A 15,375-nucleotide genomic window follows, 5' to 3' on the forward strand; every position below is an offset into this window, starting at 1 on the left:
AGACAGGAAATTATGCCCTTTGTCAGGTATTTCTCGTCTTGATGATTTTTATTATTCAGATTAGAATTCTCTCCAGAATCCATTCAACCATTCCCACCCATTTTAGAGGTGTGAGTTGCATAAGGACGAGGATTGTATAGTGGTCATCTGTTTATATGCTCTGTTTAGCCCTGGGCCCAGCACATAGTAGTTGCTAAATGAATGTAAGATTTTAAATTGTAGATGGTTCGGAAACGATTGTCTACCATGCACAGAAAATGCAGAGGATGAAGCAAATCAACACAAACACATCAGAGACTATGCCCACCTATGTGAGTGGATTTAGTGGCTTTATATGACAGAGCAGCTGTCCTTTTCTAGTTGCTAAAAAAAAAGCTGCCTGTCATCAGCTGGAGGGTGTGTGGACATTAGGCATCTAATGTAAATCTGTCCTGGCAATGATACATTCTGCAATTGTGTAAGTAATATACACATATCCTCTTTTTTTAAAAAAAACACAATTAGAGACTTCCCGTTTCTTGATTGCGGATATATCCTTCCTACTCCATTTCTGTTCTCCCATTACTGATTTGCAGTTGCTTCCCTACTCATAAGTAGTATTTGTTGCTGCTGCTAGTAACTGTCACTGGCACTTTGTCCACAGACTGCTAGCTGCTGGCTAAATGCACTCTGGGAGATCGGCTCCAGCTTCATTTACGTCCCCTGGTCAAATAGGGGTGATGGTTGCCAAGAGAACAGGAAAGGACTGGCGGAAACGACCCTCTGTGGTGCTGGCCTGGTGAGGATGGGTGCGATCAGGCCACACCCTCTGTCCCCCAGCCTGCTTTCCAGTGATGGTGGCAAAGGGGACTGTTTTCAGTGCCAAAATTAGAGGTGTTGTGTTTGCCACTGATTATCAGGGGCAATTTTGTGCCATTTTCATACTGAAACTGAAATTCATTTGAGCCTTTTCTTCAAAAAAATTTTAGAAGGAAAAATGATCACAGGAATTAAATCAACCAGAATTAAAATACTGGCTTAGAAGTACTCAGAAGGGAATATAAATAAGGATGATAAGTTACATTTTATTTCTATTTTCAAATTATAGTTAAGGTAAATTATGAACCACTTGCTGAACTATGAACTACACATTTAAGGCACATTGTAAGGACAAAAAGCTAATTATGAAAAATAAATGGTGCCACTGTAGACAGTAAGATAAATCTTAAAGAGCGTGTCTTTCCACTTGAGCAGTACTTTCTGGAAAGGTTGTAGGCTAATGCTTAACCTTTAAGATTAAAACATGAATCAGACATTCTCGAGTGAGTTGAAATTTATGGAGCAATTTCTAGAGAATAAATAAACTATAAAAATACAATGCATTTGCTCAACAAGCATGCTGAGAACTTTTTTTCTTCTCGCCAAGTGTGGTGGCTTTTCTGGGGTCACTCAAAGGATGACGATGCCTGTAGTTTTACTGCTCCCAAGGCAGAAATCATTCTGAAAGACAGTGGAGCCCGTGCTTACCTCTCGCAGCGTGGTCCTGTGTACCCGACAGGGCATTCATCACAGATCAGTCCAAGACTTCGGTCCAAATGGCACGTCGGGCTAAAGCTATGTTGATGTTGGCGGGGAACGACAGGGACAAAGAAGAAGCACATACACAAAGTCATTAGCAGCACATTTTCATTTCTCTTTCTCTGGGGCTGCTGTGACAAAAAGGGACAGGTTGGTCATTCTCGTCTCACAGATAGAGATTAGGGTCTGGCCAATTGAAGATGAAATGACATTGCTATTTCTGCAGACATGAATAGAGGCCAGTGGAGAGCAATATTCCAGTGTCGTGTTATTAACTGACTTTTGACTGTTCTGGGTCTGTGATCATCAGTAACAAGTGGAACTGTACTGCTCTTCTCCAGGAATCCCCCAGGCCTCCCAAAATACAGCCTCGCATTCTTTCTTTCCAGCGAAGTCCTTCTGAATGGAAGCCTCCCAGAAAAATCTATTGGATTTTGGAGAACTCAGTATATGGCAGTGGAAGTGGTGGTAGTACTGATAGTGGTGATGGTGGCGATGGGTGCTGCTGCCACAGGCGTGTGAGTGTGTGTACATGTGTGCACACATGCAGGTCGCTGCACTTAGGTACTCACGGGCATGCTGTGAACACAGAAGGAAGCCTGCAAAAAGCTTTCACCAGAGATCAAAAACATGTATTCTGCCTAAATTTATAATAAAACCACAGAAACCAAAACAATCTGTCCATTTCTCAACTTCTGGTATGTTCCAAAGTTTATCTCTCTTCTCACACCTATTTCCCACGCAGGTCTGAAGTAACAGACTTGACCACCGAGCCTGAAAACAGCCGAGTAACTACATGTTAGCTTCACCCTTCAACAACATGTTCAACTCCAGCCGTACTTCTTTGCCTTGTGACAGACACCTCTCATACGTGGCACCTTACCTCAAGATTGATTGACATGATGGCTCTCTGAAGGGCTATATACTATTTAGCATCCTGTGAGTTCTGCTGCTCTATCATTTAAAAAGGAATTGACCCCGATTAATCTTTCTCCCATTATGTCTTCTCTAAATAGATTTATTTTCTATCATTTGTGACAGGACAATTCAGTAGATGCTTTCCTGATGGCTAAATGAATTAAAGAGAGAACAACAAATTAAATGTTGCCAAGTCCTGATCTTGTTCTGCTTCTAACACTGGCATCACTTTGGAATATGTTCTTAACTTGTGCAGATCAGGCCACTGGCACTATTTTGAATAGTATTCCTCTGGCTTAACTCATAGTCGTCCTGCAAAGATGTAATAATCCTAATTTTTTGATAGCAGTGAGCTATCAGAACCAAGTAGTTCTATTATTTTAAACATTTCAGCTCAGTGGTAAGTCTAATTGAATCTCATGCAGTAAGGGGTGGGGGAAGGGCTCTTCATCTGCTGTAAAATCTTAAGCTTACAAATATTACCTAGATAAAATATTCCACATTAAAGAGTTCTGGTGGCTTCCATAGACAGCAGAACCAAGACACACCCAGCTGCGCCCTGTGAGAGAAGAACCACCCCTTAGAGAGCAGCCTGCCGTTTGCCACCTGCAACCCCAGGGCGCTCACTGTGGCTGACGGTCTTGCCAGGAATGGGTATGCACTGAAGAGGTACACGCAAAAATGAAAAGAAACAGGATTTTTCCCTCCCTTGCCCTGTGATTTGCTATTGTTTTCAGACAGAAAGGGAGAGACTAGATTTTGACAAATCTCTAGAATCTGTGTTATGTTTTCTCTCTCTTTTTAGAAATATTTTATTTATTTGTCTTTAGAGAGAAAGGGAAGGAGAGAAGGAGAGAAACATCAATGTATGGTTGCTTCTTGTGAGTCCCCCACTGGGAACTGGCCTGCAACCCAGGCATGTGGCCTGACTGGGAATCGAACCGTGATTGTATGGTTTGCAGGCCCTTGCTCAATCCACTGAGTTACACCAGCCAGGCCTGTGTTATGTTTTCTCTTAAGACTGGAATTCTACAAATATTTCATCACATATGAAGAATGCCTCTAACTAGAAGCCCTAGGTTTCTCACTAATGTGGGGCTACAGTGATTGAAAGAAAACCACATGAATTGTTTTTTAAAATACTAAATTAGTTTACATAAGTCATATGAAAGGTACTTGTCAAGGCTTCTGACACTTTGAAACTATTTATAAAATAGATTTCAAACTTTAAACATATCCATGCATTGCTTAAAACTGATAGAAGTAAATTAAAATGCTGTTATTGACAAAAGTTAAAAATTTTTTTCAAGAAAGTAATGACAATATATTTGATTTCACTAACTCTTCACATTTCCGGACAGATTTTGCAAATATTTTATCACATTTTCCCAAAGTTTTATGAGTTGTTTGGGGCAGGCATATTTTTTCTTGCCCAAGGTCAAAGCCAGGAGAATTTATTTAGCACGGGCTCCAGGGATCCAGGGCTTCTGAATTCTAATTTAATGCTCTTTTCTCTCTTATCCAACCAGCATTCAACCTACTTGTAAAAAATGAGTGTGATTAAACTTTTGGTCATATAATATTTGACAGGATGCATTTAAATAAAATGTCCTCATAAAATATAACCGTATTTGTGTTTCAATGTTCTTTAATCAATGTAAACTGAGGGTTCACTCACTTATGGCTATAGTTGAAGTTATAGTTATGAAGAAGATGGCATTCAAAACCAAAAGTAAAATGAAAGAAAGAAAAAATCATGGAAAACAAAAAATGTCTATAAAATTTGTATTGGCAAATCAACAACTTGACCCAATTTTGGCCAAAATATGAATGAAGCTAACTGTCCTGGGACAGACGGAAGAAACTGTGAGATCATCGTTAACTTCAAATGATTGCAAGGTTATGTCATGTAACTCCAGTTGGCTAGCTCTACACTGGTAGAGAGAGCGTTCTACTTCCTGAATCACCAGCCCCACGCCACAGAAAACACAAAAGACCCAAGAACAGGGAGCATTTTCCTCAAACAGGGAGAGGAAGAGAAGCTCCTTTTGGACTACATAGTAAAGATCTGCAAATGAAAATAGTTTTTCCTAATGGCTGAGCATAGGTTTTTACATTTATAATGATTAATTTATAAGAAGATACATATGTACATAAACTATGTATGAATAGTATGTATGTGAACATATGTGTATGTATTTATCTCCATAAATACATACTTACAGATACAACTAGCTTTGCTCCAAAAATAATTTAATTCTACCTATCAACATATGTACATTATGATAAAGTGAATCAATAAGGTAAAGACAAAAAAGTGCTAAAAATAAGAGATAACCAAGGGTATATTTAAAGTGCAAAACCCATTTCTCACATATGTTCACTTGATGGTGACAGTCAGCTTGTGGCTTTCCTCACAGCTACAGCAAGAGGGAAAAATGTCTCTTGGGACTAAGATGTGATGGGAAATTAACAGTCTCTTCATCACTGGCATGACATTTCCACCACAAGGATTAGACAATCAGGGCATGTTCTGTGTTTGCAGGCACCGTGGAGAGGGAGACCTTTTAATTCACTGTGACCTGGAACACATGGGTAGGGAAAGAGAAGCCAAAAGGGCCGAGATGCTGCAAATGGGTGAGACAGAGCAGAAAACTGAGAGGAAGCAGAGAAAGACAAAAGAAGACTCATTTACTTCATTATTTTGCTTTGAGCCACATGAATTTTTAAAGTTTCTCCATATGTGTTTTCTTCTTTCAGTTCAGTGATCTCTGTTTTATACATTCTTAGGAGAACCATTAAGCAAACATATGTGTCTCTAATTATCTTCAAGTACTGTGGAATCCGAATTAATGTCTATAGTTGGGTTTTGTAATTAGAATGGGGCTATTTTCTGTGACTTTGGATACTATATTTCTCTAAATCTGAATTTCTTATTCTGCAAAATGAGATAATATGATCTACCTGATAAAGCTTTTCATACTAAAAATATATGAAGGTGAATTCTTTGAAGTGGCACAATAAATCATAGCTCTGATTTAGTACTTTAAAATATTTTGCTGAATTATGTACATTTTTTTAGATTTTAGGGTATTTATTCACTTGTTAAATAATTAAACTTAAAATTTCGCATCCTGCTCGAGTCCTTAGTTTTCAGTCAGTGTAACAGCTGCCAAGACTGAGTCATTTCTATGATGAACATTTACAGTTTGTCTAATATTAAGTTTTATTAATTTTTTTTGCTTTTCTTCAATGTCTCTGGAATTGTTTCTATTTCGATAGCCCCATTGGAAGAAGCACAGAGAGGTGAATATATGGGTTCCAATATTGGTTCTGCCACAAACAAGCTGTACGATCACAATGAAGTCATTTAATTTCTGTGGAGTTTAGTTTCCCCTTCTGGTTTATGGGACTAGTACAATATATCATTATCACCCATATGGACATAAAACACTATGTAGGAAAGTGCTCTAAATTATCTAATACACTCTAAAATTTCTAAGAAAGGTTGAATGTTTCTGTAAACTTACATTTTGCCTTAGAATAATGTTAGAGAATAAGATTTCCTATAAGAAGTACTAATTTTAACAATAATAATTCAATGTGGCCCTTGAGTGTGTCCATGAGTCAGCTCTAGAAATGCTCCATTCTTTCAGAAACTTAACTTTGAACATTCCCGCTGCACACAGAGGAAGTATTCATAGCAATGTTAGTAGATAGAACTCATTGAGGACCCACCCTCTGTCCAGCCTTGCACCAAGACTAGCTCTAATTTCATTACATAACTGATGAAAATCTATGATTCTAATAATGTTATCTATTCAACACATGAGTGTTCAAGGGCAGATAATCATATTTTTCATATAATATTTAATCTAAAAGTTATGTGATACTAGAAATTAATTAATAGAAAACATTTAAAATGTTTACAATTTTATTTACCTCTCTAGTTATAAATTTCACCACCTAGTTACAATCTATAGCTAGAGTATATAGTTACCAAGATGAGAGGGCTAAGCAAATAGTGGACACTGTACGCAGTTTGATAAAGTTGAGACTATATGTATAATTTAAATATTATATGCTTGTCCATATTCACAGTTCAAAGTAAGTATATGAATCTATCTCTATCTTCCTATACATTTGTTTTAGCAATATGATGTAAGAAATTTAGAGCCAAAACATCTGTGATCTCTAAATTTATGATCAGGTATTAATGAGATAAATTATGAAGGTAAAACTCTTACTAAACTTTACACTTTTAGATGAAGTTTGCAGCAATCTTTAGCTGATTTCTTTTTATCTTCATATGATATCAACAATCATATCTTCATATTAATGTACCAATATTTAACATATTCAATATATTATATTCAATTTATTCCTCTGAGTTTCTAACTCAGATTACAGCAGTAATGACTGTTTAAAAGCTTTTTAAAAAGGAGAGTTCCCATAAGGCTTGTGTGCCATTATTCAGTGATTTTAAGAGAAAATTCAGGTTATTCAATTAAAATAAATTTTTTGCATTATAATTGTACAGTAAACTGTATAAATTTCCAAGTCATTCTAAATTTACAAGACTTAATAACTCTGAATATAAACTTTTAGGATTTTTAAAATAAGTGAATTATCACACTCCCTTCTTTCGATATGAAAATGCCCCATTTAAAAATGAAATTTAAAATAGGTTACTGTTCTATTCCCAATTCTATTTGTAAGGATAAAATTATTACTTAATCATCTTAATTGAATTATCCAATGTACATGTAACCACTTTAAAAATTAACAGATCTTGAAATATTTGGTATAACTGTTACTGATATTATTGAATTATCTTTGCTTTTAAAAAACTCAAAATCTGCACAATTATACAAAACTGGAATACACACACTTGAGGAAATACAATCACTGGGCCCTGGGACCTACACCCCTCCGGCACTGATACACGGTGTCTTAATGCTTGCTGGCTTTCTTTTTCCTTTGAAAAACATTTAGAACCCATTACTAAGGCAGAAGCAGAGTAAACAGAGAAGAACGCTCTATAAATGGCTACAATCACACGAAGTTCTCTCCCTGACAATGCCTCTACATTTATAGCCATGGTGGTCAGACGTGAGGAGTAATCCATAAACCCTACATACTCAATTACATACTTCCAAAAATGTATTAGGCTACGATTCCTATGCTACTATGAGTGGGCAGCTCTGCTGGATTGACTGACTACTCTGCTATCCCTACGACTTGTGGATGAGAACTGCAAAGCAAGTGAGGGACAAACGCAATCAATCCCACTGCTCTGTTCAGTGAACGACAGTGCTGAACAATGGATTTCATGTATATCAGATGGTTCCAGAGAATCCATTCAGTCACAGTGAATGTGTAGGTCCACTATTACATAATGTAGACATTCAAAAATATACCAGAGGACAAGGCTTGTGCTGTATTATAGTCAACATAGACCTGAGTAATCATCAATTGTGAAGGAATTTAATTTGTTCTCCTATATTCATTATTTCCCAGTAGATTTTCCCTTTGCCTCCTTTCTCTTCTCTGACAACCTTGACTGCCAAACGATCTTCAGTATCGTATCCGTCCAGGCTCATGCCCTAAACTCTGGAAATGATTTGGTCACTAATACAGATTAACTCAATCCCCCATTTAAGTGCTTTTAATGTTATCTCTTAAAATACAGTGTGTTAAAGAACTCCACAACACAGAACGCAGACTACTGGAAAATACATGGACTTAAAATTCCAACTCTGATATTTTAGCATTTTATAACTCTGAACAAATTACTTGATAATAGTTCTTATTTGGGGCTCACCATGTCCAATGACTGTTTTAGGTACTCCGTGTATTTTATAATGCGATTCTCACAAGGGGGCTATGAGAGGGTCCTATTATTACAGTAATGACAGAACTGAGACACAGAGAGTTTAAGTGCATTTTCCATAGTCACACAGCTAGTAAGTATGGAACTCAGTTTTTAAATCTAGAAATTCCAGCTCCCAAGTTGTTACCATAGTGCTATTTTTTCTCTAAGAGCCTTTTAAATAAATCTGTAACATGCAGGTTATAATACTTATTTTACTGGGTTGTTTTTGAGGGTAAACTAATACCAAATATAGTCCTTGACCCTGTGCCTGGCATACAATAGTGTTTTTTCATTAAATACTACTTCTTTCTCCTTTTCCAAAGGGTGGAAAATTCTTAGAAAGGTGGGCTGTTTGGAGGAGAATCAGGATTCTATGTGGGCTGAAGCGTGAGAAGCATAATTCTAATGAGGACCTTAAACTTATTGACAGAATTATTCTTAAGTCTTTAGCTTCTAGTATTCATTGACTCTAGTTGGTAACAAAAGACTATTTTCATTTGTAGTATCTCTGGAAAGACCTCAGAATATGACCAACCTGATCACAATTTCATATTTTTAAAAAACCTACAGCAACAAGTATACAGGATACATAGACAGAAACTAGGGTGGGTGGACATGGGAGGGAAGTGGGGAGGGCTGGGTGGGTCGGCTGGGATGGGAGTAAAAGAAAACTGTACTTGAACAATTAAAATAAAAATTTAAAAAATCATAATATTTTGAATATATATTCTATACCTATGCAAAATTAAAGTTTCTTCTTATATACCTGGAAAAAAAACTGCAGTGGACAGATTTCTTTAAAACACCCTTATAAACTTCTGCTATGCAAGCATTATGATGGCATTTAGAAATAGTTGGGGAGTACATACCATAAAATGAAGTTTATTGAGCACTAAGTGTAAGAAGCTTCTAAAAAATTCCTTACACATAAAATTATAGTTATTTACAATTTTTAAGTAAAAACTGTTCATTTTGGTTCAATGTAGAATGCCCCCATTAAAAATCATTTTGGTTTTAAGTTCTTGCATAGATATTTGTAAGACGGAATGAGAAGTAGAGTAGTGGGAGCTGGAACAAGTATTCCCCTAAAAGGTAAGGGAGAGAGGCATAAGAGGTATGGTATAAGAGGTTCCTGTTTGGGCGAACAACAGAAGAAAGAGAGAGACAGAGAAAGAAAGAGGGAAAAAAGAAAAAAAACTGGATGACTAGAAAAATTGTATGAAGTTTGAATTAAACTTTTTCAAGGTCTAATTCATGAAGAAGTAGATGCGAATTATCATACCTCTTTCAATATTCATATAATTCATAATACATTTCTTATAATTGTTTGAGGGTAAACTTACATAGATTTAAATTGATATTCTATGATAATATGATCAACCATTTGATAACTGAGAAATAGGCCTGGTGCTTTAAAGTCTACTAGATTGATCTCTTACCTTTTTGAGAGGTTTGTGACTTGTCTAAGATTCAAAAATCAATAGTGTGAGACTGGGACCCAAAAGAGCAGTACAAACTAGTGGTCTCTTTATTACAGTGTAAAGACATGTGTGTTTCTATGTGTCTATGTGTGTGGGTGAGGGTCTGTGCAAGTGGACATGTGGACATGTTTGTAGAAAATGTACCTGTTCTTTGATATTAGTTTAAAAATTCTATTTGATTTCTGCCCTTAGATACCAAATTACCTAAACTAGAGCTAAAGTATTAACAATTTTGTTGAACAAATAGCAATAACTTTAAATATTTCACCTTTGAAAAACTTATATTGCCTTCCTGAGCATTCCATGCACATATTTATAATTTATTTATGTGTGACAAGAGAAAGGGTACGTCCCGTATAAAAATGCACTTACAGAACTGGATGGCCAACTCATTAGAGGGCTCGATTTGTTACTCACTTATTTGATGGGGTGCTGAGTGGACAGGCACAGGGCTGACAGTCTTCTGAGGTTCCTTTAGTAGGGTCGCCATAGAAACCAGGAAGACACTTATTGCAATATGGGCCACCTGTGTGATCCTTGCAGTTCTGAGAAAGAAATGCACATCAAAGTTTATTATTTTGGTCTCAAGCAATAGCATGTTACCAAGAATAGGTCTACAGAGTCATTAGTCCGTTCCCTGCCAGGATGAATAATTTTCCACATTAAATGGTCAATTTTACAGCTGGGAAATAGCACTGAAAGTTAATTTAATATCTAGCTTAGAAACCACATGCTAGTTTCAGCATATGCACACTTACACAAAGGTGACTAAAACTCACCATAATTTTTTTCATAATACAGTTCTTATTTCCTTCTTTCTTTAGATTGTAATTCTTTTCTTAAGGAAATACATCTAATTATTCATGCATGTGTATGCATGTACAGCCATACAGCCTTCCTTAGTAAAAAATGTTCAGTGGAAACTGCAGCTGATTCTAGGTAAAAATTCAATTGTTCAGCTTAAAACCGCTGATTTAATAAGAACTGTGGCTAATCACACAAATCCTCTGGGACTATAGCCCTCTTACTTCAGAGATTAATTTGGAGCTCAGTGGACTCTGATGATTTGCAAAATGCGTGAATGTATTACATCTGTGAGGGGCTTGTCTGCCTCACATTTAAACAATGAAAATATTGAAATGATTTTAAATACACTGCAGTACATATTGAAACCACAAGGCACATAACAATTTCCCTTAGACAATTTTTTAAAAACTAAAACTGCATTTTTCTGTCAGTATTTACTGAACCCATGTCATTTTCAAAAATTTTAAAAAAATTAAAATTATTTTTATCTTGATTTCTTCATATTAATTGAAGTGCATTCATCAGTTCAGGCTCTATTCACAAAGCTCATCAAGGCTGGTTTAAAGGTGAACAATCCAGTCAGTCAAACAAGGGAGTTACCTACAGAGCTTCCCACAGCACAATTCGATAAATCCGGATCACGTTTTGGCAACATGTGGACATAACTTACTTCTTCAGCCTCCAATGGTACAGTAAAATATACCTAATACCTATTAAACATCATATAGCATGAATTTGTTATGATCTGATATATGTTTGTAAAATTTTTAATTTTACAAACATATACAAGTATACCTTTTATCATGTTGGAAAGAGTTTATCAGAGCTTAAGGGTACAAAAACTTTATTATTATGACCAATGACCAAATAGGAAATAGTTAAAACATAAATTCATTTTTTAATTTTTAAAAAAGTTTTTACTCATTTATTTTTAGAGAGACGGGAAGGGAGGGAGAAAGAGAGGGAAACATGGATGTGCGAGAGATGTACCGACTGACACTAAAATGCCTCTTTAACTTAATACCTCTTTAAGGTATTTTAAATTCTGTCTCAAATTTATTCAGTAACCATTTTTCAAAGACAGCATAGAGGTTAACGTCACTATCAACTGTTGTATAAATAATAGCATATTTGATGGAATGTACAAAACATGGGTCAATTTGAAAAAAAAGGCTTTCTTCTTTGATTTCAGCTTTGAATTAGTTCCTTTCAGTTTTCAAGCTTAGCTCAAGTTGCTTATTACTAAAAAAACTGTATTCTTTTTGCAATATTGCCTATTGTCAAAATGATACAATCAAAATGATATCTCCAAAGACTTTTAAAAATAAAATAGAATCCTAACACTGATTGCCTGAACCTTACTGAAAGTGGTATTTCTAGAACTTAACTGTAAACCCTGTGGAACCTAGAGACAGGGTTTACAGTCAGTTTACAGGGTTTAAGTCAGTTTAACTACTGACTTAAAGGAAAATTAGCATGTAGCAGCTTCTTGAATTTCCTAATACCATATTTTATTTCATGGAAATAATAAAATTAATCTTACATTCAAGTGTTTTGTTGTTTTTTTTTCGATTGTAACTGTAAAGCAGCCTTAGACGACAACAGAATGGAAACCAGAACTGTAAAAGGTGAAAGGTTCACTGATTATTTCACTCTGGTTACTGTTACAGGCGCCCCGCTACAGAAGTGCTTTCCAAACGTCTGTTCCCACCATATATCACAGGAACAATGAGGAAGAGGGAGTATGCGATCTTCTCATGGGGCTTTGAATGTTTCCTGGGTCCCTTCAAATGTACTTTGAGTTAAAATGATTTTTTCATAAAGGTCCACACACTAGAACAGAGTTCTGGGTTTTGACCTGATCGCAAAATATACTTTAGTTCATTTCTAATCAGATTTCAAAGTCAAGGTAACTATAAATCAGTTTATCTATAAATTTCATAATTTATCTTTTTAGTGCTAGGGGAAAAACATAAACATTTTAAAAAAGAAGCTAAAGTATGGGCAAACTGAGTAGTAAGAATGCCCTTGATGTGCAACGTTCAACTATTTTTCTCTTTGCGGGCCCTATCAGAGTCGATGTGCTCAAAACGGGATGTCAGTGCTGAGGTATCAATACTGACAGGTATCATCTTAGAGGCAGTGCCGTGGAAAGTCTCTAGAAAATATCTTACACGATCCCCTGTTTACCACCTACAGTGGGAAGCCCAGAAAACACCAGATTCTGCTCGCCATCCAGATTTCTCCTGTTTCTCTAAGGGTCCTCTGTTATTTGAAGGGGGGCTCCTATCTCCCTGTCCAAGAAATAGTCACTAAACTACATTTCCTTAGTAGAAAGCCTCAAATAATTACTGCTCCCTCCCTCCCCTCCTATAATCATGCTGAATTAAACTATTTTATTCTAAAAAAAAGCAAAACCAAAATAAAAATGACTTTCATTCTTGGAAACATCACAAAGCCAAATGGGCCAACAGCACGATCTAATTTAATACTAATAAATTCAACATGAAATATTACTATTGGGAACATTGTATGTCTGGTACCATGATATATTTATTTTTGTCTTTTTAGGCTCAAGTAAAGCAAATCCATATCAGTTTTAGGCTGAATATTTCCTACTGCACGTTAGTGAAGTATTTAAAGGCAACTTAATATTTTTCCCAAAGTACATTTTAAAAGTCTTACCGTATAATTAAAATCAAAATCACTTAGTCTTTCTATTCATGGAAATGCCATTTAAAAAATCTACTGCTCTGCAAATTAAGACCATCATGCTTTATACTGCAATGCAATTAACCAAATCTTATATAGGGAAAATAGAAAGAACATCAATAATCCTAAATGCCAAATTACATTGAGACAAAAGCCCTGAATTTTCATTCTGGATTTTTCCCAGAAGCTTTTAAGTAGAAGGAAAAAAGGCAGTGGGGGAATGAGCAAGCGAAAGAGAGAACATTAAGAAATACAGAGAACAGAGTCTGTTTTAGATCCTTCAGGGAGATGAGAGTATGATATCCTTCTAAACTGGCACCACTTCAAATTGTGTTTCTGCAAGACTAATGAAATGAGAAGTGTTGTTTCAAGCTTCATGCCATGTCAGACAATATAAAAATAACATGCCCTTGAGTTGATCAGAATGGTCTATTCAGCCTAATTCTCCATTCCAAAGCCTTCTTAGCCGGATAGAAAGTGCTTCGTAGAGCTGTTTTTCTTGTTAGAAGTTTGACTTAATTGTACAAGCAAACAGCTCTGATGAATATGCATTGCATATATTTATTTTTTTAATCTACATATGATGTATTTAGTTAAATGCTGGACTTTTAAACTAAAAGAACATGCTGTATGCTCTCATTTTCAACATCAAAAATTATGCCCAGTACACAGGTTATATTTCACTTTTCATGTTATGGGAATATAAATCATTTCCTGTTAGAGAAGTACAGTCTGTTTTTGGTAGATTTATGGTAGGGATAAAACCATCTACATTTATGGTAGATCTGTATTTCAGTCATTAGTTACAGTTTATTTTGACGTATCTGACCCTAATTCACTTTTTAGACTAAGATGAGGAAACACTTCCTAATACCTGTTATTTAGGGAGAGTACAAATGAAAGACCACTCTCAACTTCCAACTCGTGCAGTATAATGATCTCCGTCAAATTACTTCTTGACCCAAGGGTTTAAGGTCTGAAAGGCAGTGATGGAACTGGATTGCAGGACCTGCAAAGCTGACGTCAGCCTTATCAGTCAGCATCCACAGAGAAGGAAGCACTTACCAGGCATTCTCCAGTAACATCGTCACAGGACTCTGCATGGCCAAAGCATCGACACGGTTCACAGATGCCACCAAAAATAGTGCCATTCACTCGTCTGTGTCTAGGCCAACAAGACTAAAGGAAAGATAAGGTTTCAAGTCAGTTTCAGAATTAAAAAAAATTGGTCTTGTCTTTTTTGGATAAAGAAAAATATTTAGGCAGCAAACTGAACAAATGTGCTTGTCAAAGCTTAGTTATTTTTGAAACATTGCTACAGAGCTATTCCTCCTGACTTTGAGGCTTCGTACTGACCTTAGCGTTATTGGCAGGTGTGAGATTAGAGGAAGCATTAGCTTGGTGTCTCTTCTGAAATGGCAAAATAAAGCAGAGATATAAAGAACTGAAATGTGACAGTCTCCAAGTAAAAAGCACAGATAAAAATAGAAGGAAAAGTAAGGGGGGGAAAGCAGCCAGCATAAAAGGGTTCTTAAGAGAATCTTAGCCCACCTTAGCGCCTAATGTCATCCTACGGAATGTCGATTCTCTGGAATGCAGTGCCTTTCCCACATACAAACTGCCCTTAACTCCGCCCCTTTCAGAAAATCTTTGCAATAATTTGAAAGGTAGCACCAACTCTTACATTTGATCACATACACTGCAAACTTCTACACATATATAAATCCTATCTTTCATTCTTAATTTCCTTCATCCTATTATGCTTTCTTAAATTTACACCAAATAATTTATGATTTATTTACTATATATTCCCTTGTTATTTTGTTTTATGGTATTATTCTACAAGCACTCTTGTATTCATCATTTCTTTTTTTAAGTATGAAACACTGTATCACATAAAAATAGAAATCTGATTTGAAAAGAATATGTGGGTCTTAGAACACCTCTGCGTCAGGGCCAACTCCAAAAACACCATCGCCCTTCATTACATTTCTCTTCTGTAGGGGTCACTACAAACTCAATGGG

General features: G+C 36.0%; 1 protein-coding gene across 3 annotated transcripts in view; it reads right to left on the reverse strand.

The window, feature by feature from the left end:
- LAMA2 (laminin subunit alpha 2) overlaps positions 1-15,375 on the reverse strand; it is a 531,387-nt gene that overhangs the window by 199,506 nt on the left and 316,506 nt on the right. For all 3 annotated transcript variants that reach the window (XM_037045779.1, XM_037045780.1, XM_037045778.1), the window contains exons 16-18: positions 14,416-14,529; positions 10,249-10,376; positions 1,507-1,593 (exon numbers count right to left, since the gene is read on the reverse strand). In XM_037045779.1, coding sequence (XP_036901674.1) covers positions 1,507-1,593; positions 10,249-10,376; positions 14,416-14,529 — 329 coding nt within the window. The remainder of the gene's footprint in view (positions 1-1,506; positions 1,594-10,248; positions 10,377-14,415; positions 14,530-15,375) is intronic.

The sequence above is a fragment of the Sturnira hondurensis genome, unplaced genomic scaffold, assembly GCF_014824575.4.
Source record: "Sturnira hondurensis isolate 20B ecotype Veracruz unplaced genomic scaffold, ASM1482457v3 Scaffold0004474, whole genome shotgun sequence".
Classification (NCBI taxonomy): Eukaryota; Metazoa; Chordata; class Mammalia; order Chiroptera; family Phyllostomidae; genus Sturnira; species Sturnira hondurensis.